Source organism: Rhinatrema bivittatum, chromosome 10 (genome assembly GCF_901001135.1).
Source record: "Rhinatrema bivittatum chromosome 10, aRhiBiv1.1, whole genome shotgun sequence".
Taxonomy (NCBI): Eukaryota; Metazoa; Chordata; class Amphibia; order Gymnophiona; family Rhinatrematidae; genus Rhinatrema; species Rhinatrema bivittatum.
The window spans coordinates 119,811,811-119,839,106 of NC_042624.1; the positions used below are offsets into that span (position 1 = coordinate 119,811,811).

General features: G+C 48.0%; 1 protein-coding gene across 4 annotated transcripts in view; it reads left to right on the forward strand.

Moving 5' to 3' along the window:
- LOC115100137 (coiled-coil domain-containing protein 24-like) overlaps positions 1-21,443 on the forward strand; it is a 53,705-nt gene extending 32,262 nt beyond the window's left edge. The window contains exons 5-7 of one of the 4 annotated variants that reach the window (XM_029618390.1): positions 5,485-5,589; positions 17,422-17,476; positions 20,885-21,443. In XM_029618390.1, the coding sequence (XP_029474250.1) occupies positions 5,485-5,589; positions 17,422-17,476; positions 20,885-20,944 (220 nt within the window). In that variant the 3' untranslated portion in view covers positions 20,945-21,443. The other 3 variants (XM_029618391.1, XM_029618393.1, XM_029618394.1) reach the window with 3 other exon arrangements.
- Positions 21,444-27,296: the final 5,853 nt, after the last annotated feature.

The window sequence follows — 27,296 nt, forward strand, 5'->3', positions numbered from 1 at the left end:
GCAGCCTTGCACGCACCGACCCCGGATTTTAAAAGATACGCGCATACTTTTTAAAACTCTGCCCCATAGTGTATATCTATCCCCCACACTAACCCTAGCACGCTGTCCCTAGGCATGGGTGCACAGGGCATGTACAACAATCTTACTCAGCAAAGAACAGCTCTCTTCTTCCTGCTTCAGCCCCTCATGTAGGAAACAGAAGGGGAGGGGATGAGGCGAAGTTGGATACAGCTGTACCCAATTTACAACCAGATTGGAATAGCCCTCCTGCCAAATCTGCAAGAAGCAGAGAAATCGTGGCTGCCTTTCAAGGGCCTGTGCTCAGACAGATGGTGCTGAAAGCCACAAGGGGAGGAGCTCACGAAGGAAGACAGTCTCTCCAATGTCCGGGTAGTGCCCACCGGGGCACCAGTGATCATCGCAAGCCAAAAAGGAGGGAAGTCACACGAGAGTCAGGGTCCTGGGTGTAAAAAATACGTAACCTGGAGGAGGAGCTAGAAGACTGGGAGGGAATGGGTGAAGTGGAGCGAGAATAGGCCAAATTAAAAGGAGCTGTAACAAAGGCGACAAACTTTTATGTAAAAAGAGTAAATAAAGGTAAGAGAGAAAGGAAACCAATCTGGTTCTCCAAGGTGGTGGCTGAGAAAATAAAACCAAAAGACTGGCATTCAACAAGAATAAGGGAACTCGAAAAGAGGAACACGGGCAAGAATATCGGGTGAAGCTGAGGGAAAGGAAGAAAGAAATCAGGGTGGCGAAAGCTCGAATGGAGGAAAAGATCGCCAGTAAGGTAAAGTGTGAGGACAAAACATGTTTCAGCTCTAGCAGAGGAAGCACTGCAAGACTTAAAGGAGACAAGGAGCAAGGTAGGGAGAAAAATGAAGAGACAGCAGCCTTTGTATGTTCTGCTCCTTCACACACAGCAGGCTCTGCTCCTTCACACGCAGCAGGCTCTGCTCCTTCACACACAGCAGGCTCTGCTCCTTCACACACAGCAGGCTCTGCTCCTTCACACAGCAGGCTCGGCTCCTTCACACACAGCAGGCTCGGCTCCTTCACACTCAGCAGGCTCTGCTCCTTCACACACAGCAGGCTCGGCTCCTTCACACTCAGCAGGCTCGGCTCCTTCACACACAGCAGGCTCGGCTCCTTCACACTCAGCAGGCTCTGCTCCTTCACACTCAGCAGGCTCTGCTCCTTCACACTCAGCAGGCTCTGCTCCTTCACACACAGCAGGCTCTGCTCCTTCTCACACAGCAGGCTCTGCTCCTTCACACACAGCAGGCTCGGCTCCTTCACACTCAGCAGGCTCTGCTCCTTCACACACAGCAGGCTCGGCTCCTTCACACTCAGCAGGCTCTGCTCCTTCACACTCAGCAGGCTCTGCTCCTTCACACACAGCAGGCTCTGCTCCTTCACACACAGCAGGCTCGGCTCCTTCACACTCAGCAGGCTCGGCTCCTTCACACACAGCAGGCTCTGCTCCCAGTGTCTTTATGAGGAGGGAACATTAAGCTCACTTTTCTGACTGCCGCTTCCTCGCTGCTGAGCACAAAGGCCAGATTTACACACGGGCTGCTCCACGTGGCTTTTGAAATCCAGCAAATAATGCTGCTGAGAAGAAGCGGAGCGCATTGATGTGAAGCCCATGCCAGCTGTGTAGCACCCAGGGCCTCCTCTGCACATGTTGGGTAACGTTCGCCCACAGATAAAGAGGATGTAAGGACAGACAGAAGAGCAGAAAGCTCCTCCGCTCAATCCTCTGCCTTCCTCCCATGTGACACGGAGCAGGTAACCTTACCGGATATTCTGCAGAATCTACCTGAATCAATGGCTCTCTAAATGTACCCAGGTTAAAATATTCAGAGAACTTGAGGACAGACAGAGATCCATATTTGGCCGCTTATCTGGAGGAGTGCTGCTGGTTATCCTCATCTACCTTAAACTTAGCCAGATAATGTTGAAACTCAGCCAGACAGCTGAATCTGCCCTGGCACGCCCCCACCCTGCCCCCACGTTAGCCGGATAACTCAAGGCCAATCAGTGCAGAGGGGTTTCAGATTTCGCCATCTCTCCGGCTAAGTCTCAACTTAGCTGGACAAAAGGTGCTGAATATCAGCAAACTTCCAACCAGACTCACCTGGCTAACTTTATGCAGATATTCAGTGGAACTCACCTGGATCAGTGTTTCACTGACTGTGCCAGGATCACTTGAGGACAGCTAGCTTTCCAACCAGACTCACCTGGCTAACTTTATGCAGATATTCAGTGGAACTCACCTGGATCAGTGTTTCACTGACTGTGCTCAGATCACTTGAGGACAGCTAGCTTTCCAACCAGACTCACCTGGCTAACTTTATGCAGATATTCAGTGGAACTCACCTGGATCAGTGTTTCACTGACTGTGCCAGGATCACTTGAGGACAGCTAGCTTTCCAACCAGACTCACCTGGCCAACTTTATGCAGATATTCAGTGGAACTCACCTGGATCAGTGTTTCACTGACTGTCCCCAGATCACTTGAGGACAGCTAGCTTTCCAACCAGACTCACCTGGCTAACTTTATGCAGATATTCAGTGGAACTCACCTGGATCAGTGTTTCACTGACTGTGCCAGGATCACTTGAGGACAGCTAGCTTTCCAACCAGACTCACCTGGCTAACTTTATGCAGATATTCAGTGGAACTCACCTGGATCAGTGTTTCACTGACTGTCCCCAGATCACTTGAGGACAGCTAGCTTTCCAAGCAGACTCACCTGGCTAACTTTATGCAGATATTCAGTGGAACTCACCTGGATCAGTGTTTCACTGACTGTGCTCAGATCACTTGAGGACAGCTAGCTTTCCAACCAGACTCACCTGGCTAACTTTATGCAGATATTCAGTGGAACTCACCTGGATCAGTGTTTCACTGACTGTGCTCAGATCACTTGAGGACAGCTAGCTTTCCAAGCAGACTCACCTGGCTAACTTTATGCAGATATTCAGTGGAACTCACTTGGATCAGTGTTTCACTGACTGTGCCAGGATCACTTGAGGACAGCTAGCTTTCCAACCAGACTCACCTGGCTAACTTTATGCAGATATTCAGTGGAACTCACCTGGATCAGTGTTTCACTGACTGTGCCAGGATCACTTGAGGACAGCTAGCTTTCCAACCAGACTCACCTGGCTAACTTTATGCAGATATTCAGTGGAACTCACCTGGATCAGTGTTTCACTGACTGTCCCCAGATCACTTGAGGACAGCTAGCTTTCCAACCAGACTCACCTGGCTAACTTTATGCAGATATTCAGTGGAACTCACCTGGATCAGTGTTTCACTGACTGTGCTGAGATCACTTGAGGACAGCTAGCTTTCCAACCAGACTCACCTGGCTAACTTTATGAAGATATTCAGTGGAACTCACCTGGATCAGTGTTTCACTGACTGTCCCCAGATCACTTGAGGACAGCTAGCTTTCCAACCAGACTCACCTGGCTAACTTTATGCAGATATTCAGTGGAACTCACCTGGATCAGAGTTTCACTGACTGTGCTCAGATCACTTGAGGACAGCTAGCTTTCCAACCAGACTCACCTGGCCAACTTTATGCAGATATTCAGTGGAACTCACCTGGATCAGTGTTTCACTGACTGTCCCCAGATCACTTGAGGACAGCTAGCTTTCCAACCAGACTCACCTGGCTAACTTTATGCAGATATTCAGTGGAACTCACCTGGATCAGTGTTTCACTGACTGTGCCAGGATCACTTGAGGACAGCTAGCTTTCCAACCAGACTCACCTGGCTAACTTTATGCAGATATTCAGTGGAACTCACCTGGATCAGTGTTTCACTGACTGTCCCCAGATCACTTGAGGACAGCTAGCTTTCCAAGCAGACTCACCTGGCTAACTTTATGCAGATATTCAGTGGAACTCACCTGGATCAGTGTTTCACTGACTGTGCTCAGATCACTTGAGGACAGCTAGCTTTCCAACCAGACTCACCTGGCTAACTTTATGCAGATATTCAGTGGAACTCACCTGGATCAGAGTTTCACTGACTGTGCTCAGATCACTTGAGAACAGCTAGCTTTCCAACCAGACTCACCTGGCTAACTTTATGCAGATATTCAGTGGAACTCACCTGGATCAGTGTTTCACTGACTGTCCCCAGATCACTTGAGGACAGCTAGCTTTCCAAGCAGACTCACCTGGCTAACTTTATGCAGATATTCAGTGGAACTCACCTGGATCAGTGTTTCACTGACTGTGCTCAGATCACTTGAGGACAGCTAGCTTTCCAACCAGACTCACCTGGCTAACTTTATGCAGATATTCAGTGGAACTCACCTGGATCAGAGTTTCACTGACTGTGCTCAGATCACTTGAGAACAGCTAGCTTTCCAACCAGACTCACCTGGCCAACTTTATGCAGATATTCAGTGGAACTCACCTGGATCAGTGTTTCACTGACTGTCCCCAGATCACTTGAGGACAGCTAGCTTTCCAACCAGACTCACCTGGCTAACTTTATGCAGATATTCAGTCGAACTCACCTGGATCAGTGTTTCACTGACTGTGCTCAGATCACTTGAGGACAGCTAGCTTTCCAACCAGACTCACCTGGCTAACTTTATGCAGATATTCAGTGGAACTCACCTGGATCAGTGTTTCACTGACTGTCCCCAGATCACTTGAGGACAGCTAGCTTTCCAACCAGACTCACCTGGCTAACTTTATGCAGATATTCAGTGGAACTCACCTGGATCAGTGTTTCACTGACTGTCCCCAGATCACTTGAGGACAGCTAGCTTTCCAAGCAGACTCACCTGGCTAACTTTATGCAGATATTCAGTGGAACTCACCTGGATCAGTGTTTCACTGACTGTGCCAGGATCACTTGAGGACAGCTAGCTTTCCAACCAGACTCGCCTGGCTAACTTTATCCAGGTAGCGTTGAGTAGTGCCCCAGGAACACCTCTAGCATTGCCTCTATTTATCTGGCAACATTTTGTGTGGGTATTGAGTTTCCCAAACAAAAGTAACCAGAGAGCAGGGGGAAATATTCATGTCTTGGCTTTTACTTTTATTTATTATTTATTATTTGTCCAGCTAATTGCAAAAGTAAGATGGACAAACCCTTTGAATATTGACCTCCTAATGGGCAGTTTGTACACTACCTCTTTCTGGCATATCCACAACCTTGCTGCTTAAGAAGGTTGATGCTGTATAGTTCTCTACACAGGCAGCATTTCAGTCCTTCAAACACATTATTGCTAATGTCCAGCTAATCGACATACATAATTTTCTATCTCAGATCATTGTTTACTGCATCATTACTGGTTTGTTAGTAGGTGATAGTCACTGCTGGAAATTGATTGACGTTTTCCCTGAATCCTTCCTGGTAACTGAGACTATTTCCTAAAGCTGCCTGTCCAGTGACAAATGCTCCCGCTCTCCCCCAGTAACGGTACTGCTGTGTTCCTTCCTGCCAGGACAGGCTCTTCCCTCTCCATGGGCTACAGCTTGGCCGATACCCTGGAAGTCATCAAGGAGAAGCTGAACGTGTCTTCTATCCACGAGGTTGTGGTTCATCTCCAGTGAGTAGATAAGTTGTCTTTATGTTGGTTGCACAGGGCCAGTTCATGTGTGGCTGGTGTGAAGTTTAATTTCTGCGGACTGACTGGAAGTTATATCAGTCTGGTTAGAGATTAAGTGGGAGGGGACGCTGGAGGAAACTGAGATTGAGTCCTTGGTTTCTCCCAATCAGTTGATTGAAAGGCTTGTGAGAGATGACTTTTGGCACTTTTGAGAAATCTTTGGCGTTCTAAACCTTTTGAATATAAACTCTAAGAGCTATATCTTCAAATCACTTTATTTACACACAATTGGAGCCCCTGAAGCAGCTACTGCAAAACATGATATCGTGTCGGGCTTCGCAGTGTTGGACATATTAAAGGGGAAGTACACTTCTATTTAAGAATCACTTTAATTAAAAACGTTTTGAAATTGTATCAAAGACTTTTCTACTCGGACCGATGATTATATGAGACCCAGTTGGCTCCAATGAACAGAAATTATGTTCTGAAACCAAAGGGTGGTTTGATGGTCCTTTAACAAATTATAGCATTGTGCATATTTTCCTACACATATCTTTGCTGTGCAAAACATTGGTGTGAGGTTTAACCAGCGTACATCTAGCTCATTAATCGTCTTCGAACAGTAAACAGAGCAGAAATTTCCCACAAGTTCGCTATCATTTTTCCTCACAAGAAATAGAATTTATAGATTTAACACTCTGTCCCCCCTTCACAAGGGGCCACACCTCAGAGACTGCAGAGCACTCTCAAACTCGTTGCAGTGTCTGGGACTATGGATTCAAGCTGTGGGGGTACAGAAGGCCCAAGGAATCAGACTTGCTCACATTAAAGAAAACAGAGGCCCAAAACAGAGAGAATATGTATTAAAAATTAATGTAATCCAATAGTACAAAAATCCACAATAGATGAGTCTTCAAAAAATAAGTGGATACCAAAATGGCAGACCCAGTCCTTTATCAGCTTACAGTCTCAAATTGCAACCCTCCTGCGCCCGGAGAAGATCTAACTGTCAAACGGTCTCCTCTTCCTCAGACCCCCTCAGGCCTTAGAAATACTTCTTCCAGTGGAAATAGTAGAAAATATCTGCTTGGTCACTGAAACTCATTTCTCCGGATTTCAGTTCGCCCTTTACAGATTCTCCAGCTTTCTGCTGCCGGGCTGTTAACGGACACACGTTCGCGAACACATCACTCCAGTGGCTCCAAATTTCATTTCAGATACAGCATAAGCTCGCAGTTACTTTTCATACCCTCCTTCATAATATCCCTTCACTGTGGATCGCAACAACACTAAAACTTCATACTCCGTCCAGAACTTTATGTTCCTCCAGTCAGTGCCTTCTAGAGAGTCCATCTTGCAGAGACTGGGGAACGTGCTTTCTCCATTGCTGGTCCTTTTTATGGAGCTCCCTCCCAAAAGAGATAAGAACAATAGCAGAAGCAAAGTGTTTCTGGAAAGCTCTTAAAACCCATTTATTTCAAAAGGCATTTTCCATCTGAGCACTATAAAGTCATCTATATTGACAGTGGTTGGGTTTATCAGTGCTGGCAGTGTTGATTGATGGTTATGTAATTTTATTATGTGTGTTACTTGCCCTGAACGTGTCAAAGACGGTAATTATTTGTTTATGAATTTATTTAAAATGTTTTATATTCTGCCTAACATCAATCCAGACCATTATAAGTGGATCACAACTCAACATCCATATAATCATTTACAGAGAACAAATCAATAGACAACAAGAAAATATAAAACGTTAACACCCCCTCATGCAGAGGGCCTGGATGCTGAAAGAGACTGTAAGGTGACGAAGCCTTGAACAGTCTACTTGTGCACGTGCTTGGGGGAGATGTGGAAGGCAGTGGTAGGAGCAGGGTTGAGAGGTAGCGTAAACCTAATGACAAGGCAGGCCATGGCGTAGCTGGGCTGGTACCAGGAAGCTTCATCTCTCCAGGAACCAAACAGGTCGCTGCCAGCAGTTTGGTGGTGGCCAGCTATGGTTCAGCAAGGCCATGAAAACCTAGGTGGCTGAATAAAGGACCTCGTGGTTTTGATGGCTGCCTGGATCGCTGCATGGCTTGGAGGTGAGAACCGATGAGTGTTGGACTGGTTGCTCAAACTTGTATGCTCATCTGCCAGGAAGAAAAAGCCCTGCTGTACAGTTCTGTGGGATACATCCTTAGCCATGGGCCTCCTGGATGGAGCAGTAGGACTTTCTCTGCCGGCATCTGTTACGTTATTATATTACATTTGCTCCCACTCTTCCTGCTCATGAAAAGTGTAAGTGCAGACTTTGTAGCCACACTAACCCATCCCAATGCACTGCCCAGGGTGAAGGGCACTCTTGCAAGCACATCACAGAGGCGTTTCCATTCTCTGGATTCAGTGGTCTGTGAGGTCTCAATCATTTCAATATCAGGCACTTCTTCTCTGCTCAGGGGGGAGATTTGAGCTCTCCAGGGATGTGTGATCTATCTGTGTTTAAAACTGGTGTTTGATCTGCTGGGGACTGCCAGAGACCAAGGCAAAAAAATCAGTTTTGTAATCAGTCCCGTCCCCCTCATCCCCAGACTTGTGTCCGCACTGCTGCTGAGGCTCTGCCCTATCACCTTGGTAATCATGTGCAGAGGAACCGCAATAACCCCAGCAAGGGGGTTTCAGGGTGACATCTGTCCAAGGTGTGACCCCCCCATGACTCCCTGAGGGCAGAAACCTGCCCGCGGCCCGGGGGGGGGGGGGGGGGCCCAGCCTCGGCCTGCCGCAGAGAAGGAAGACCTTCGTTTCAGCAGCTTTTTCTTTGCTTTTCACAGCCTTGCACTTCGACATTTGATGTATATAAACACATATAACACGTATGCTGCCCTACAGGAAAGGCGGGTGGGGAGCTTTGAGAGACATTTAAATACCTCCGAGGAGGAAAATCTTAGGAAATATTTCTTTACAGAAAGGGTGGTGAATGTATGGAACGGCCTCCCCTGGGAATGGAGACAGGACAGGATCTGAATTCAGGAAAGCCTGGGACAGGCACAGGGGATCTCTGAGGGACTGGGAGGGGTGGGCAGACTGGGTAGGCCGGATATTTTTTTCTATGATGTGTTGTACTTTATTATTTAAGTAAACTTTCACGCAAAGCATTGAACGATGTTATTTAGTACGGGTGTACAATCTATTGCCAAATCTTTCATACTTGACGAAAGGAGGTTAATACTAACATTACGTAATATTACTAACATAAATAAACTGATTACATAGGACGACTTGCACTCATATCTGTGGATATTGATAAAATATATTTGTACTGCTGACTTAACAGATTATATGGCACACAGCTTGGTTAGTTATACTGCAGGTATTGATATAAAACAGATGTGGGACGGGGATTTGCGCTGATGTCCGTCGGAGAGACATGACGGGGTTGTGCAATGCGTGGCTGGAAGGCCACGTTTTCACCTGCATCCTGAAAACGTGGTAGTGAGTTCCAGGAGGGGCCTCTTCCTGAGAAGGCTTTATTTCCTTTGGTGAGGGGGTAACTATGAAAGTTCCTTGGGATAACCTCGGAGGTCTGTCTGGTCAGTCTGTAGTTTGCGCTTCAGGTACTTTGGACTTTTCCTTGTTAGGTACAGAGTTTTACATCTGAACCCGTAAGACACTGAGAGCCGCTGAAAGTTTAGTAGAATAGGTGTTGAGTGTTCACGCTGCGGCATTCTCCATGAAGGCCTTTTGTTGTCAGACTGTTGTACGGTGTGTTACAGTAATCCAGCCGAGAGATTACCACGCCATGTACTATTGTCTTCTCAGTGCATGGTCAGAGTTTGCATGGCCATTGTAAATGACAGGAAGCATAGCTCAGACTCCAGCGGGATCCCAAGGTTCGTACCTGTGATTGCAGTGGGAATTCATGGCTCCCCAAAGGGATTTTTATGTAATTCTGTTTTTTCTCGAGTTCAGGCCAAGCTTGTTGCTTGTTTCACAATCTCAGATGGCTGGGAGGGATGCAGATAAGTTTCTCACCCTTGTTTGTAGAGCCATTCCTATGGTATGCGTAGATGTAGAGTTTAAGGTTTAGAGAGACTGGATCAGTGAGCCAGAAGAATCCTTCTGGTACCAGGGTGGATTACAGCTTCTTCACCGAATCAGTCCCAGTCCAGTCCAATCTCTTCCTCCTGGCCTCAGCCTCTTTAATTCTCTTTTCTTTTACACCGGTGTCTCACGTTTATCAGCCTTTTCCCTGCTGTTTCTTTAATTCTGCATTTTCCTTTCTTTAACCAGTCTCGAGCGGTACAATATTTCCTCCTCCTTACCCCAGATAGATGTTAGACCTCAGGTTACGTTACTGTCAGTTTGCCAGCCCTAATCAGCCCTAGAGCCTATCACTACACTTTCTATGGGCAGTAAAAGCTGAGCGTGCAGACTTGCTATGAGAAGCCCACAAGCAATCACATATGTTCTTGGGCTTAATTTTGGCTTACCACAGGAGCTGAATGTGCATATTTGCAGGATATCGTAAACGAGAGAAATTTGGCAGCTGGGCTGGTGAAAATTGCCCACATGATTGCAATTTTGAATTGAGGCTGAGCAAAAGGCTTTGCTTCTGTTGTGTAAAGCAAGGCTGAACGGAGCGCCCTGTGGGTATGGGAGTCTCTCTTCAAGCCTTATGCCCCACTCTTTTCGCTGCATTGGGCCTTCAGCTTGGAGAATAGATGATTGGGGGAGGGTAGGATATGATTGAGGTCTACAAAGTCATGAGCGGAGCAGAGCAGGTAAATAGGGAATGGTTATTTATCCTTTCAAATAACTAGGAGCTTAAAGCTAACAGGGAGCAGATTTATACAAATACAAAGCTGTGGAATTTGTTGCAGGAGGATGTGGTTAAGGCAACTAACATAGCTGGGTTTAAAAAGGGTTTGGACAAGTTCATGGAAGAAAAGTCCATAAACCGTTATTAACCAGGTGACTCAGGGAGACCCATCTCTTATCATAGGGTGTGAGCAGCAAGAAATGAAATCTGTTTTTAGGGCTTGGCCTCTGTTAGAGACAGGATGCCGGGCTTGATGGACCTTTGGTCTGACCCAGTTTGGCATTTCTAGGTTCTCATGTTCTTGATTATCTTGAGGGAATGGCGCCTAACAATGCAGAGGTCTAATGGCCGTATTACCATGGAGAAAACAGGATTCTCTAGTGTCTGATATCTTTTAAAGCATCAACACAAGTATTATCCAAAGATGAAGTATGTGTGGGCTTTCCAGGCCTTAGAAGACATGTGTCCCTGAACGGAGAGCCCAGGCTATCATAGCCTCAGCAGGACAGATAATAGAGCCATTAGACGTCAGCATAGCTCATATTGAGACTGCTAGGCCTAATGGATGCAACCATACATGTTGTGCCCATGGCATTATTATTCTTCATGTGACATTCGCAATGGATCCTAACATCCCAATAGTCACAGGAACTCTGAGTCTATCTGACTTGTCGGCTTCCTGTTGTAATGCCGCTCGTGAGAGGGCCCCGTGAGCGGTCTCGCCCACTCCTCCTTGACGCCACATCTGCCTAGTTGCCGCATCCCGCTGCAGGAGAGCCACCGCTGCTGTACTTGCTTCCATGCGACCTGGAGCGTTGACAACCTCCCAGACTCCACCTGTAAATTTCACAGCAAGGAGCCACCGCCACTCCTGGTCTCCGCAGCCTGAGGGCTGCCACCTTCTATTTCTGCTCCTGCACGCCGCTCTCTCCTTAGGCGCGCCCATGCCATAGCCCCGGATTTAAAGGGCCTGTGGCAGGAAATGCTATGGCACCTCCCGATGACATCTCCTGCCAGTCCTATAAAAGAACATAAGAAAATGCTTTTCATTCTTGCTCCTTGTCTTTGCAAGGTCCTTCATGGTCTCTCGTCTTGTTCCTGGTCTCCTGTCTCGTGTCATCATCCATGGTCTTCCTGTTCCTTGTCCTTGCCTGGTTCCTGTGTCTTCCTGGTTTCTTGAATCCAAGTCTTCGGTCCTGCTGTATTCCGAAAGGGCTTTTGAGTTGCAACATCTTCAAACCTAATACTCAGAGCCAAGGCTGATTATTCCATGCCAACATCCGGTCTCTAGCCCTCACAACTGGGATGTTGAGGGTATGATAGAGGGGACGTTGAAGTGGATGAGACAGAGAAAGATGGATAGCTAGATGGGTGATGAAGTGAGAAAGATGAACAGATGAGGTAAGGAAAGATGGATATATAATATTAATTTTGGCTTCTGTAGGACACCCTGCCCAGATGGATGAATGGATATCCCACTCTGAATTAATGTTTGTGGGAGAGTGAATGAGAGCATATGTGCATGTGTGTGGGAGAGTGAACGAGAGCATGTGTGCATGTGTGTAGGAGAGTGAACGTGTGCATGTGTGTGGGAGAGAGAGAGAGCATGTGTGTGGGAGAGTAAATGAGAGCATGTGTGCATGTGTGTGGGAGACAGAGAGAGCATATGTGCATGTGTGTGGGAGAGTGAACGAGAGCATGTATGCATGTGGGTGGGAGAGAGAGAGAGCATGTGTGTGGGAGAGTGAACGAGAGCATGTGTATGGGGGAATGAGAGGGAGCATGTGTGTGCACAACTATCCCAGTTACTCTGCCTGCTAATCCATGACAATTTCAGGACATCTTGAAATCAAAAGTTGGTAGATATGGATAACAGAGATTTTTCTAAAATCCTTATTTTAATTGTTGGGTTTTATTTGCTGTGTCTGTTTTGAAATATTTTATTGATGTTTGGAAGTTTTTATATGAGATTTTAATTATTGAATGTTATTCTATTCATTGTTTTGAATTATTCTTTTTATTGGTATGGTTTTACTAATTTTGTTTTATGAGGAAAGGTAATGCTTCTGTTTTTCCATTATAGCAGGGCATACAGAATTTGACTTGTTGCAGTTTCCAGTTCAGTTTCTGTACATTTCTATTTATACTTTATGGTCTCTTTATTCTGTATTTGAGGGTCTATCTGTGCTTTGCATGTGTGACTGAAGTGAGTTATTCCATTAGTGTGTAGTTTGTTCGTAGGGATCAATAGCAGCTTGGCTTGTTCTGTTTTCCTAATAGGAGGTGTATTGGTGTTTTAGGCCTGGTGTAATATTTGCAGGGTTTGTTGCTGTCTGAGTGGCTCCCTGAGGATGATGCCATTCCCAATACCATATGGGTTGCTTTTTTGCAGGGTTTTCTGGCCGGCACCTCAGCAGCGCATGTAAATATGATAAACAGATTGTAAGTGATATTTCTACCTCAGAAGACTGTGCTCTGAATGTCCTTTTTCATGTAACATCTGTTGTTATCAATGCATCATTTTTAATTGTGTATGAGGAGGGTGTGATGGGATGGGGGGTACAAGGCTGTAAGGTTTTCTTAGGATCTCTAATCCCCTTGCACCGGCCGTGGGCATTGCTGTACAAACACTGAGCAGAGTCTCCCACTCCTGGGGTCATGCCTTGTGTAATGGCTTTTTCACCACATTGCCTGGCTCTGCTCTGATTTGCAGGACTTCATTTTCCTCTGGGCCTCAGACAAATGCAGTAATCATTGCCCTGCCTCTTTGGGCAGCATTTCTTCCAGGCGTGGCCAAGTCTTCCCACTCCTGCCTCTGGCCCGCTGCAGGGAGAGTCAGGGGGGGAGCAGCCTTTTCTGTTACAGAACAAAGGGGGAATTGTACCAGAATGAGTCCCAGATTCAGTGCCTGAGGCAGGGGAAGAGAAGGCACTGACCCCAGCTCCTCTCTGCCGTTAACCCCTCATGCTCCTGGGCTGGGGGAGTGCTGCTGTCTCTGGAGGAGCTGACTCTCTTCTCGTGGGGGGGCTGAACTGACTACAGATGCACAGTGGGGGGGATTGCTGTAAGGCAATGGGAGCAGGGCTGGACGTTATTAGTTCTTCTTCCTGTCACTCTGTGCTGGGTAAACCTCTGAAACCACTTGATAACGGGACAGTAATCCCCAGGACGGGGGAAAGCTGCACCTGCCTGTGTGATCCACTCTCTCTCCTGTCTTACTCCTCCTTCCCAGGGTTTGCACCCTCATTAGTTCCCTGACCCGCCTGTTTTTCTAACCTTCTCCACCAAAGCCCAGTGCCTGGCTCTCAGCCCTTTTCCCTGGAGGACCCCTCACGGCCGGGGCCAGCTGCTTACGAGAGAATCACAAGGTTGATGCTTTGGATCAGGTGTTCTGAGCACAGGAAGGAGGAGGTGCAGACTGCTCCCGTCTCCCATGAGTTTTGCTTCTTTCATCCCTCTGTGACCCTCAGTCATTCACGTTATTCCCTTTTATTGAACTCCCTCTCTCTTACACAGCGCAGCGTCCTTTCCATAGTCTTCGTCTTCCTCTCTTGAGTTGGTAATGGCAGAGATTCCTGGGCACGCCAGCTCTCTAATACATTCTGCAGTCGACAGGCTTCGGCTGCCTTGCCACCCAACTCGAGACAATCTTATATTGTGTTCAGTGCGGGTTCCAATAAGTCATGTTCATGAAAGAAAGAAAAATGCCAGTCAAACATACTGTGAAAAGATTTTTAAAAAGTGCAGGTAAAAATTACAGCAGCCATAATCAACAGTATAAACTCAACAGCCTCCCCAAAATACAGTACCTTCACTTGTTTCCTAAAACCTCTTACACCTCTCTCCTCCCTTAACTTAACCGGCAACTCATTCAATGATGAGGAAAAGCTTCTGTGCGAGTGCCCTGCAGCCATTAACCGGCAGCTCCCACCCAAGCGAGGATCCTCTGAATGCAGCAGCTCATGGGCAATCACGGGGTCTCCATCTTACGTTCTCGCAATATTGGAGTAATGGGTTTCTGAAGAGCAGGTCCTAGCCACTGCGTGTCTCTCGGCAGGAGAGAGTGCACAGATAGGATAGGGGACAGGATGCAGCTCCATCCTATCCCCTTCCTCGCTCGCTCTCAGTCTCCCTTTCATATAGGAAGTACTTCCAGTGCCTCGCATTGTGTGGCAGCTCTGGGATCTCTCCTTGCCCGGGCCGCCTAGAGTGATTTTGCTTTTAAAATGTGTCCTGCGTGCTGATTGCTGCTCATTACTCAAGCAGTACTCACCCAGTCCTACCTTAATGGTCTTCTCCTTGGGCTCATCTTGTACAACACTCACAGCCAAATGCCCCGCAGAGACGTTTGTTGGTTGGCTGCTGCTGGGGGAGTAGGATGGCTCCGGAGGGAGTTGCATCCTGCTCTGTGGGGAATTAATCCAACAGCTGAAGGAAGCTGTGCTGTGTTGGATGTGGGACAGTGCTTCAGGCAGTGTGTGCGACGGTTTCTTAGGCTTTGCTGCTTTCCCAGGCAGCCAGTTATTCCAGCCCAGATGGCTAAGACCCCTGGGCTACGACTCTTTGTACAGCGACTGTAAACTGTACAACCCATACATCTAAATAATCCTAATATCAAAAGCAGGAAACCCCCCCAAATAGTACTCTCTCTGAATCACCCAGCGCCAGCAGCTTTCTCATTCATTGTAGGAAGCTGTGCCCTGCCATGAGCATTTCCATGCAAAGGAAAGGAAAACACATTTTATTGAAAATATTTATTACCCGCCTCTTCCAGACGGGTTACAATAATAATAAATACATTGGTGTAGTATGGTTAGGTCTGGCAGTCAGAGAGAATCCTCCCTCGGAGGTGCTAGGATGGACGTCCCCCTCTGTCCCCTCTACACAGAGCTCGGGGGGGGGGGGGGGGGGGGAGGAGGTTGTGGAGTTTTCTGGCCTCCCTGGAGGCCTGGGCTGCACCTTGCCCGGTAGCTTTGGGTTAAGTCGGGGTTGTCCTGGGATATTTTGGGGGATCTTACCCCTTTGTTGTAAGAGGACTGTGAGACCCCAGGTTTCTGCCAGGGGAGAGGTCTCTCTGGGAGGGCCAGGACATGGAGGTACGGTGGTGGCCTGCTGCAGCTTCCTCTGGAGCTGATTTTGGTTGTTGGCCTGGAGGAAGATTTTTACCCTTTTTCTATCTGGGACTTGTCACATCTGGAGCTGTCTGCTCGTACAGGGATCCCTCCCATCTGGGACCTGGAGACAAGAATGAATATCTGCTAACCGTCAGTAAGACTAGGTTTGAGAGCCTGGAGGACCCCCAGCTGCAGTCCTCATAGCCTGGGCAGAGCGCGGGTTGGACTCTCGGTGCAGGGACTGTTTTGCCAGGGTTTTCTCTTTTTCTACCCTGCACTCATCCAAGCCCTGGAGGATGTGAGTCCCCTTGCCTGCTATTAGAGATCTGTGCACAGACTGAGGGAGGAGACTGTAATAGAAACGCCTCTGTGGTTCTGAGGATGCTGCCAACTGGGCCATTTACCAAGCAGAATTCAACTTCGGTAAAGACTTTGATTTTGGGACACAAATAAAATGGCTCCAGTGATTTAGTTGGTAATGCAGTGCTCAGTGAGCAGAAGGAAGAGAAAACCCCTCTCCCAGGGACCGAGACTAAAACTACAGCGGCAGCCCCCGCACCCAACAAAAGATTCAGGCTCTGGAAGTAAGAGACAGGGTTCAGGCTTGCCTGGCGGGGTAACAACATCCTTTATAGCCCCACCGGAGCATAGCCAACTCCTGAAGATAAATAACACCCAAGTTATGTAAAAATGATAAAGCGTTTATTTATACATCCAAAGGACCAATGTTTTGCTCCAGTCCTTGCAGCTCATCAGGATGAGAATCTGTATGGGGTAGAAAATGGATGCTTTTCATAGATCCAGGATCCCCTAAAGAGAGGGGACATTTCTTGCACTGGGCCCTTCTTCAGGAGAAGTTGCAGGAGAGAGCCACAGGCATGAAAACAGCAGCAGCAGAGTATAGGAAAGCTAAGGCTCGTAGGAGCCTGCTCTGATGCTGGAAGTTGGACTGAAACGGGCCTGGTGATCAGGATCCAGTCCATTCCGCGCGTACACATTTTAAGGCGTGAAATCTTCATCTAGCTTTCTGACTGGCATCAAACCAAGTGCTTCATTCTCCTGCACAGTTGATTTGGTCTGGCTCTCTTTGGTTTTTTTTGTATGAACTGCCAACCAAAAAAGCCTCTCAAATCACCCCTCTTTAAGTAAACCACTGGCTGTCTCTGGTGTCATATTTTTGATATCTGCCACTGTAGCGCTGTCACCATCCCAGGATAACCATCTCCCAGCCTGCTGAGACTATCTCTTCTAATCACTTTTTTGGGTTTTATTATTGCATATAAAATGGTTTAAATGTAAGTGGTCTTCCTCTCATTGTCTCTTATAGCGGTAACCCCGGTTGCTGTAACAACTCCTGATTGGTGTTCTTTGTTCTTGTCCTGCCACGCTGGTTCTTCAGTGCTGTTGCTGCTGTGCTTCTCGCCCGACACTGCCAGCCTTTTGGCTTTTACACACCTGCTTCAAAAGGATATGAACAATATCTGTATGCGTCTCGTTCAAAAGATGGCTGCCACTTCTCGGAGCGTCAGGGCTTTTGGCCTCCCTTGTAGGGAGAGGAAAGTGAGGGATTCTAAGTATAAATATCTGTAACATATTTAGAAAGTACATAACAGTTACCTATTAAAGGTTTTATTCTGATTGTATCTGAGTGAGGGCAGGTATTTTGCAAACTCATCAGTGTCAAGGCCACAGTTGGGTGTGGAGCAAGCTCCTTCCTGAATCCAGCCTGCAGATATCATGTATTAGGCGTGTACAATATATGACTGGAAATTTGTTTTGCAGAATGTCAACCTAACCCTCTTGTTGCTTTCAGGCTGATTTGGTTTGATGATGTCGTGAAAGTGCTGTGACTGTTCAGAGATATGCTGTGATGCCGGTTCCTACAATCCCACTTAAAGACATCTCACCTTCTCTTCCCAGATCTGTTCTGGAGGAGGAGTGCCAGTCCCTGAAGAGACGGAGCGCATTCTTGCTGGTAAGGGAGTGTGCGCGGAAAGAAAGATGATGGGCAGGCCCGAGACCCAGCGCTGGGAGGAGCTCAGGGAAATCTTGCTAATTCCTATGTATGAAACCCCCCTGGCTCCCCCTGCGGATTTTTTTCCCCACGACTAGAAGAAATGCCACGCTGGGTAAGAGCAACGGTTGTGCAAGCCTGGCATCCTGCCTCCGACAGTGGCCAGTCTGGGTCGCCTGGAAGTACCCGGCAAATCCCAATATGAAAGTCTGATTCACGCTGCTCTTACCAAAGTCTGTCTGGCTAATAATTATCTATGGACCTCTCCAGAAACCTCCCCAAACCTTTTTAAACCCAGTCGTACTACGAGCCTTAACTACGTCCTCTGGCAACGAGCTCCGTAGCTTAATTGTGCACTGACTGAATAAATACTTTCTTAATTCTGTTTTAAATCTGGCAGGGAGCGTCCTCGAGTCCTAGCACTGTCTGATAGTATTAACCTTTCCCATGCCACTTAGGATTTGGAAAACCTCTATCAGATCCCCTCTCAGTTGTTTCTTCTTCAGGCTGAAGAGCCCTAACTGTTTAGTCTTTCCTCATAGGGGGGCCGAGTCACCCCTGTAATCTTCGCTGTTCGTTTTCTTATTCTGCTATGTCTGTTTTGAGGTGTGGTGAGCAGAACTGCATACAAAACTCAAGGTGTGGTCATATCATGGATCGATTGAGAGGGATTATTGTAGTCCCCGGCTTCATTTTCTATTCCTTTTTGCTTTTTTTTGTCTGCCGCCACTCTCTGAGCCAACGAACTCAATGTGCTGCCCACATTACCTGCAAGATCCTTTGTTCACCTCACTCACTATTCCTTTTTCTGGATCATTTTTGAATATGTTAAACATTAAAGAGACTCCACTATTTACTTCTCCCCGTTGGGAAAACCAACCATGTCAACCTGCTCTCTGTTCCAATATCTCTTAAGCAGTTACCAGTCACCCGTGGGACACTGCCTCCTCTCTCATGTCCCATGTCTCTCATGTGAGACTTTTTCAGATGTTTATGGACTGGCTCACCCTTATCCACATGTTTATGAACGCTTTCAAGGAACACTGGTAGATTGGTAAGGCATGATTTCCTTTTGCTCAACCCATGTTGGTGTTTTCCAGTTAAACCATGCTTATCCATGTCCCACTAATTACGTTCTTAACTATAGTGTCTACCATTTTGCCCGGCCCTGACAGGAGGCGTACTGGTCTGCAATGTCCTGAATCAACCATGGAACCCTTTTTATTTATTTATTTAAACATACTTATATTCCACCACTTCCGAGAATCATCAAACTACAATAAAACTCATTACATATGCGGTAGAATCAAACATAACAGAACATTACATCCTTATGAAAGCTGTCAAAACACATATTTATAACATTTAAAATAATTAAAACTAAGTCATGCTGCTTCGCCCAAATGCCTCTTCTAAAAGCACCACCTTTAGAGCCTTTCTAAACATCTTTTAGATGTTATGTTTCATAACTGGTGTTACATTGCTTACCTGCCAGGTTTCAGGTATAATGATAGATGTTAATGATATGTTACAGATTAACAGGAGCATATCAGTAATTTCATTTTTTACTTCTCTCAGAACTCTTGGGTGAGTACCCACAGGTCCTGTGATTTGTTGCTATTTAACCTGTTAATTTGCTGTAATACATCTTCCAGTTTAACAGTGATGTACTACAGTTCCTCTGAATCATCACCTTCAAAGAATGGTTCTGGTGTGGATATCTCTCCAAATTCCTCTTCAGTAAAGACCGAAGCAAAGAATTCATTTAGTTTTTCTGTGATGGCACCCTTTTTATTCCCTGGTCATCTAGTGGTTCAGCTGACTCCCTCGCAGGCTTCTTGCTTTTAATGTTCTTCAAAAAGTTTTGATTATTTGTTTTTGCTTTTATCACAAATTCATTTTTGCCCTGCCTTATTAATGCTTTACATCTACTTTGCCAAGTCCTGTGCTCTTTCCTATTTTTCTGTCAGTTTTTTTAAAAGATGCCTTTTTTTACTTTAATAGTCTCTTTCCTAGCACCATTTAACCATGCTGGCAGTTGTTTGGTCTTCCTTTGACCTTTTTAATGCATGGGATGCATTTTATCTGGGCTTCCAAGATGGTACTTCTAAACCTTCTCTGTCAACAAATAGGCATCAATTAGCCATAATGTGTAGGTGATGTCATCCTACAATGCTGACACAGATCCAGCTGTCAGAGCTCAGTAAAGACTTTGCTGAGCATGTGCGGAAGTTCCCATGCATGTGTGCTGCCTCGTGAGCCCTTCACAGCATGGATGTTGAAACATGCAGTAGCCTCCTCTTTGATCCTTCCCTTAGAGGAGGTGGAGGAGGATATTCTGATTTCGACCAGAAACCTTCAATAAGATGATCCTATGGGTTCAAATGGAAGAGATTCTCTTCTTGGTGTAGGTCTAGTCAGCTGGATCCATTCACCTGTGGCCAGAGAGGATTGCTTTAGTACCTATTTTGCCTTTTGTCTTCAGGCCTGAGCATCTCTTCAGTTAAAGTTCATCTCAGCTCTATTACATAGCATATCCCTAGCAAGTGGAAGGGGCTCTGATCTCTCTCCTTTCCTTGGTATCAAAATTCATGAAAGGTCTGTGGCATTCCAAGCCTCCAGTGCCTTGGGACCTCATTATGGTCCCTCCTAAACTCATGAAACCTCCTTTCCAACCTCTCAAGTCAGGAAAGTTTTGTTTCTCGGGGCTGTCACTTTGGCACAAAGAGTAAACAAACTGTAGGCTTTGGTTTCGTAATCACCATATCTGCAATTTTTCCACAAAATAGGACTTGCCGCAAGTAAAGTGGTGTAGGTGTTCAACATCAATCATGCGTTTTTGCTATCTACCTTGTTTCTCAGACACAAGAGAGCTCTGGTGTGATATCTAAAGGGGACCCCACCTCACTATTGAAGCTTCTCAACTGTTTGTGTTCTTTGATCCCAACAGATTGGGAATGGCAGTTGCCAAACAAACTCTGTCCAGTTGGTTAGCAGACTGTATAGTGCGCTGGCTTATAGATTACAGACAATCAAGGCTCAGTAAGTGGAAGCCATGGTTACTTCAGTGGCCCATCTCAGAACATTTGCAAAGCTGTCACATGGTGGATTGTGCACATCTTCATGTCCCACGTATGACACGAGGAGACGGGCAGTTCTGCACAGCCTGCTCACCCAGTAGTCCACTCTCCACCTAGTGGGGCCGGGTTATCTTTAAATAAGTAGCTCTCCAATGCAACCCTCAGTCAGGATGGAGAAAGCAAGTTAGTTTACCTGTAAACAGGGGTCTCTGTGGATGAATTAGCCATTCTTAGTATCTGCCCACCTCCCTGGAGAGTTGACTACCTCACTAAAGCTTAATTTTTGCAGGAGTCTGAGGGGCTTATGAAGCAGCGTGTGCGTGTGGGACCCTTCGCACCTACTCAGTAACGTTTTTACTGAGCTCTCAGTGCTGTGGCCATGTCTGCCCCATCGGATGATGTCACCCGTGCGTGATGGTTAATTCATCCTGTCGTACACGGAGAGCCCTGTTTACAGGTATGCAAACTTGCTATTTCCACGTGTCATACCGATTTTTAACCCTTGTCATTGCCCCTTTTAGTTTCTTCTTGACTCGTTTTCTTATTTTATCAAAGTCTTCCTTTTTGAAGTTGAATGCTGATGCATTAATATTAATTGATATTTTTGACTTGGAGATTTTATCAAATTTGATGACTATTGCAAGCATCCCCAGCACCGTTTCCCCTTGTACCACCCCCTGCAATGCACTAAGTCTAAAGTAGTTGCCCCTTTCATGGGTCCCATGAAGCATTCATTGCTGGCATCTAAAAACTTTACTTCCCTTGCAGGCCGTGCTGAGATGGGGCTGATGCAAAAAGGTCTGCTCTTTACCCTTACTCGCTCGCAAATATTCTCTGGGCAAACTCTTCTGCCACTGCAAGGAATTTTGTTCCGAAAAAAGTGCCTAGAACATTGTGCGCTTCAGTGGGTGCCTTTGCCTGGAGATTCCCTGCCAGTGATGGCATCAGGTATCATCCCAGCTCCTCCAGTGCAGAGCGGGGCGCTGGCTTACCCCCTGGGGTCTTAATGCTGGAAACCTAACTCCTATTCCGAGGTGGGTGGAAGCTGGCGTTCTGGTGCCAGGACTTGTGGCTGGGATTTTAGGTAATAGAAAACACACTTTATGCACAAAAAGCAGGTTTCCCGTGCATAAAATCGGATTTCTGCACACAAAATGGAGCTCTTGCATAAATAAGATGGTCCAGTGGAAGGTGACTGAAGGCACCTGATTGGCTGATGGTCTCATCATAACTTATTTTAGGAATATTGTCACTCCCAGGGTGGGAAAAGGTTCTGAACTTGTGCCCCATTCAAAACTTGGCAATAATCACAAGCAAGCACCGCCATACTTACCTTATTGATTAATGAATACAGGGCTGGCGTGGAAAGAATATACCTTAATCCCTTTAAAAAATATATCTGGAGAGGCTGAGTTCTTTCCAAACCTGCCCTGCTGACTCCACACCCATGTATGCAGATTTACCTCCTGCATATTCATGGTGGATATCCTGAAAACCCGACTGGCTATGGGGTCACTGGGACAGGTTTAAATCCAGCACCGGTTCGGTTCTCTAATTTATCAGCAGAAAGGAACATTTTTCCTGTGGGTTTGCATTGCTTCGGGTGCTAATCAGATCAGAGGGGATATGATAACGATTTATAAAATCATGAGTGGGCTGGAACAGTTGTTTATCCTTTCAGATAGTGCTGGTGCAAGGGAACAAGCCACGAGACTAACTGCCAGCAGCTCTAAAATAAAATTGTAGAAAGGACTTTTTCACTTAGCGCACAGTCTGTCGCCAGAGAACGAGATCAAGGCGTCTAGCGGAGTGGGAGTGAAAAGAAGATTGGACGAGTTTCTGGAGGAAAAGCCCATACAACAGTTATTAAGCCTGGGAGATGGATCTCCTGGTTGGGATCTGCCGAGTCCTCCAAGAAGCCTCACTTGGCCACTGCCAGAGATGGTCTGCAAGGCGCTTCTTGTGTTAGATTAACTTGCATGGACCCCGGCCTTCTGTGCTGCTATCAATGTCCTCTGCAGAGGGAGCTGCTCCTCTCCAGGGACTGCACTGCTTGGATTTCTCCCTGTTTCATGCATCTTGACTCCTCCTCTTGCACAGTGGAACAGGTGACTGTGTTGCATCAATTCTTGAGCGCATTCTCCAAATGTCCTTTCCTGGCAGTGCCCAATGTGGGCTAACAGAAATGCTTTCCTGTGTACTTCTCCTCCTCCTCCTCTGTTCATTCATGGATGTCCCCTCCCGTCTCTATGACATCTCGGCAGTGATTTCTGAGGACACAAACCTGCCTTGATGTCTGATCTACTTCACATCTGCAGTACCCTAATTACTCCATCGCTCACACACACAGCTCTACCAAAACTCCTCACTCCTGCCCAGTAACACTGCCTGCTAGTCTAATACTGAGACCCCCCTCACAGCTCTACAATGCACCTCACTCCTGCCCAGTAACACTGCCTGCTAGTCTAATACTGAGACCCCCTCACAGCTCTACAGTGCACCTCACTCCTGCCCAGTAACACTGCCTGCTAGTCTAATACTGAGACCCCCTCACAGCTCTACAGTGCACCTCACTCCTGCCCAGTAACACTGCCTGCTAGTCTAATACTGAGACCCCCTCACAGCTCTGCAGTGCACCTCACTCCTGCCCAGTAACACTGCCTGCTAGTCTAATACTGAGACCCCCTCACAGCTCTACAGTGCACCTCACTCCTGCCCAGTAACACTGCCTGCTAGTCTAATACTGAGACCCCCTCACAGCTCTACAGTGCACCTCACTCCTGCCCAGTAACAATGCCTGCTAGTCTAATACTGGGACCCCCTCACAGCTCTGCAGTGCACCTCACTCCTGCCCAGTAACACTGCCTGCTAGTCTAATACTGAGACCCCCTCACAGCTCTGCAGTGCACCTCACTCCTGCCCAGTAACACTGCCTGCTAGTCTAATACTGAGACCCCCTCACAGCTCTGCAGTGCACCTCACTCCTGCCCAGTAACACTGCCTGCTAGTCTAATACTGAGACCCCCTCACAGCTCTGCAATGCACCTCACTCCTGCCCAGTAACACTGCCTGCTAGTCTAATACTGAGACCCCCTCACAGCTCTGCAGTGCACCTCACTCCTGCCCAGTAACACTGCCTGCTAGTCTAATACTGGGACCCCCTCACAGCTCTGCAGTGCACCTCACTCCTGCCCAGTAACACTGCCTGCTAGTCTAATACTGAGACCCCCTCACAGCTCTACAGTGCACCTCACTCCTGCCCAGTAACACTGCCTGCTAGTCTAATACTGAGACCCCCTCACAGCTCTGCAATGCACCTCACTCCTGCCCAGTAACACTGCCTGCTAGTCTAATACTGAGACCCCCCCTCACAGCTCTGCAATGCACCTCACTCCTGCCCAGTAACACTGCCTGCTAGTCTAATACTGAGACCCCCTCACAGCTCTGCAGTGCACCTCACTCCTGCCCAGTAACACTGCCTGCTAGTCTAATACTGAGACCCCCTCACAGCTCTGCAATGCACCTCACTCCTGCCCAGTAACACTGCCTGCTAGTCTAATACTGAGACCCCCTCACAGCTCTGCAATGCACCTCACTCCTGCCCAGTAACACTGCCTGCTAGTCTAATACTGAGACCCCCTCACAGCTCTGCAATGCACCTCACTCCTGCCCAGTAACACTGCCTGCTAGTCTAATACTGGGACCCCCCTCACATCTCTACAATGCACCTCACTCCTGCCCAGTAACACTGCCTGCTAGTCTAATACTGAGACCCCCTCACAGCTCTACAGTGCACCTCACTCCTGCCCAGTAACACTGCCTGCTAGTCTAATACTGAGACCCCCTCACAGCTCTACAGTGCACCTCACTCCTGCCCAGTAACACTGCCTGCTAGTCTAATACTGAGACCCCCTCACAGCTCTGCAATGCACCTCACTCCTGCCCAGTAACACTGCCTGCTAGTCTAATACTGAGACCCCCTCACAGCTCTACAGTGCACCTCACTCCTGCCCAGTAACACTGCCTGCTAGTCTAATACTGAGACCCCCTCACAGCTCTGCAGTGCACCTCACTCCTGCCCAGTAACACTGCCTGCTAGTCTAATACTGGGACCCCCTCACAGCTCTACAGTGCACCTCACTCCTGCCCAGTAACACTGCCTGCTAGTCTAATACTGAGACCCCCCTCACAGCTCTGCAATGCACCTCACTCCTGCCCAGTAACACTGCCTGCTAGTCTAATACTGAGACCCCCTCACAGCTCTGCAATGCACCTCACTCCTGCCCAGTAACACTGCCTGCTAGTCTAATACTGGGACCCCCTCACAGCTCTACAGTGCACCTCACTCCTGCCCAGTAACACTGCCTGCTAGTCTAATACTGAGACCCCCCTCACAGCTCTGCAATGCACCTCACTCCTGCCCAGTAACACTGCCTGCTAGTCTAATACTGGGACCCCCTCACAGCTCTACAGTGCACCTCACTCCTGCCCAGTAACACTGCCTGCTAGTCTAATACTGAGACCCCCTCACAGCTCTGCAATGCACCTCACTCCTGCCCAGTAACACTGCCTGCTAGTCTAATACTGAGACCCCCTCACAGCTCTGCAATGCACCTCACTCCTGCCCAGTAACACTGCCTGCTAGTCTAATACTGAGACCCCCTCACAGCTCTACAGTGCACCTCACTCCTGCCCAGTAACACTGCCTGCTAGTCTAATACTGAGACCCCCTCACAGCTCTACAGTGCACCTCACTCCTGCCCAGTAACACTGCCTGCTAGTCTAATACTGAGACCCCCTCACAGCTCTACAGTGCACCTCACGTCCTGCCCAGTAACACTGCCTGCTAGTCTAATACTGAGACCCCCCTCACAGCTCTACAGTGCACCTCACTCCTGCCCAGTAACACTGCCTGCTAGTCTAATACTGAGACCCCCTCACAGCTCTACAGTGCACCTCACTCCTGCCCAGTAACACTGCCTGCTAGTCTAATACTGAGACCCCCCTCACAGCTCTACAGTGCACCTCACTCCTGCCCAGTAACACTGCCTGCTAGTCTAATACTGAGACCCCCTCACAGCTCTACAGTGCACCTCACTCCTGCCCAGTAACACTGCCTGCTAGTCTAATACTGAGACCCCCTCACAGCTCTGCAATGCACCTCACTCCTGCCCAGTAACACTGCCTGCTAGTCTAATACTGAGACCCCCCTCACAGCTCTACAGTGCACCTCACTCCTGCCCAGTAACACTGCCTGCTAGTCTAATACTGAGACCCCCTCACAGCTCTGCAATGCACCTCACTCCTGCCCAGTAACACTGCCTGCTAGTCTAATACTGAGACCCCCTCACAGCTCTGCAATGCACCTCACTCCTGCCCAGTAACACTGCCTGCTAGTCTAATACTGAGACCCCCTCACAGCTCTGCAATGCACCTCACTCCTGCCCAGTAACACTGCCTGCTAGTCTAATACTGAGACCCCCTCACAGCTCTACAGTGCACCTCACTCCTGCCCAGTAACACTGCCTGCTAGTCTAATACTGAGACCCCCTCACAGCTCTACAATGCACCTCACTCCTGCCCAGTAACACTGCCTGCTAGTCTAATACTGAGACCCCCTCACAGCTCTAGCAGTGCACCTCACTCCTGCCCAGTAACACTGCCTGCTAGTCTAATACTGAGACCCCCCTCACAGCTCTACAATGCACCTCACTCCTGCCCAGTAACACTGCCTGCTAGTCTAATACTGAGACCCCCTCACAGCTCTACAGTGCACCTCACTCCTGCCCAGTAACACTGCCTGCTAGTCTAATACTGAGACCCCCTCACAGCTCTACAGTGCACCTCACTCCTGCCCAGTAACACTGCCTGCTAGTCTAATACTGAGACCCCCCTCACAGCTCTGCAGTGCACCTCACTCCTGCCCAGTAACACTGCCTGCTAGTCTAATACTGAGACCCCCTCACAGCTCTGCAATGCACCTCACTCCTGCCCAGTAACACTGCCTGCTAGTCTAATACTGAGACCCCCTCACAGCTCTACAGTGCACCTCACTCCTGCCCAGTAACACTGCCTGCTAGTCTAATACTGGGACCCCCCTCACAGCTCTACAATGCACCTCACTCCTGCCCAGTAACACTGCCTGCTAGTCTAATACTGAGACCCCCTCACAGCTCTACAGTGCACCTCACTCCTGCCCAGTAACACTGCCTGCTAGTCTAATACTGAGACCCCCTCACAGCTCTGCAGTGCACCTCACTCCTGCCCAGTAACACTGCCTGCTAGTCTAATACTGAGACCCCCTCACAGCTCTACAGTGCACCTCACTCCTGCCCAGTAACACTGCCTGCTAGTCTAATACTGAGACCCCCTCACAGCTCTACAGTGCACCTCACTCCTGCCCAGTAACACTGCCTGCTAGTCTAATACTGAGACCCCCCTCACAGCTCTGCAGTGCACCTCACTCCTGCCCAGTAACACTGCCTGCTAGTCTAATACTGAGACCCCCTCACAGCTCTACAGTGCACCTCACTCCTGCCCAGTAACACTGCCTGCTAGTCTAATACTGAGACCCCCTCACAGCTCTGCAATGCACCTCACTCCTGCCCAGTAACACTGCCTGCTAGTCTAATACTGAGACCCCCTCACAGCTCTGCAATGCACCTCACTCCTGCCCAGTAACACTGCCTGCTAGTCTAATA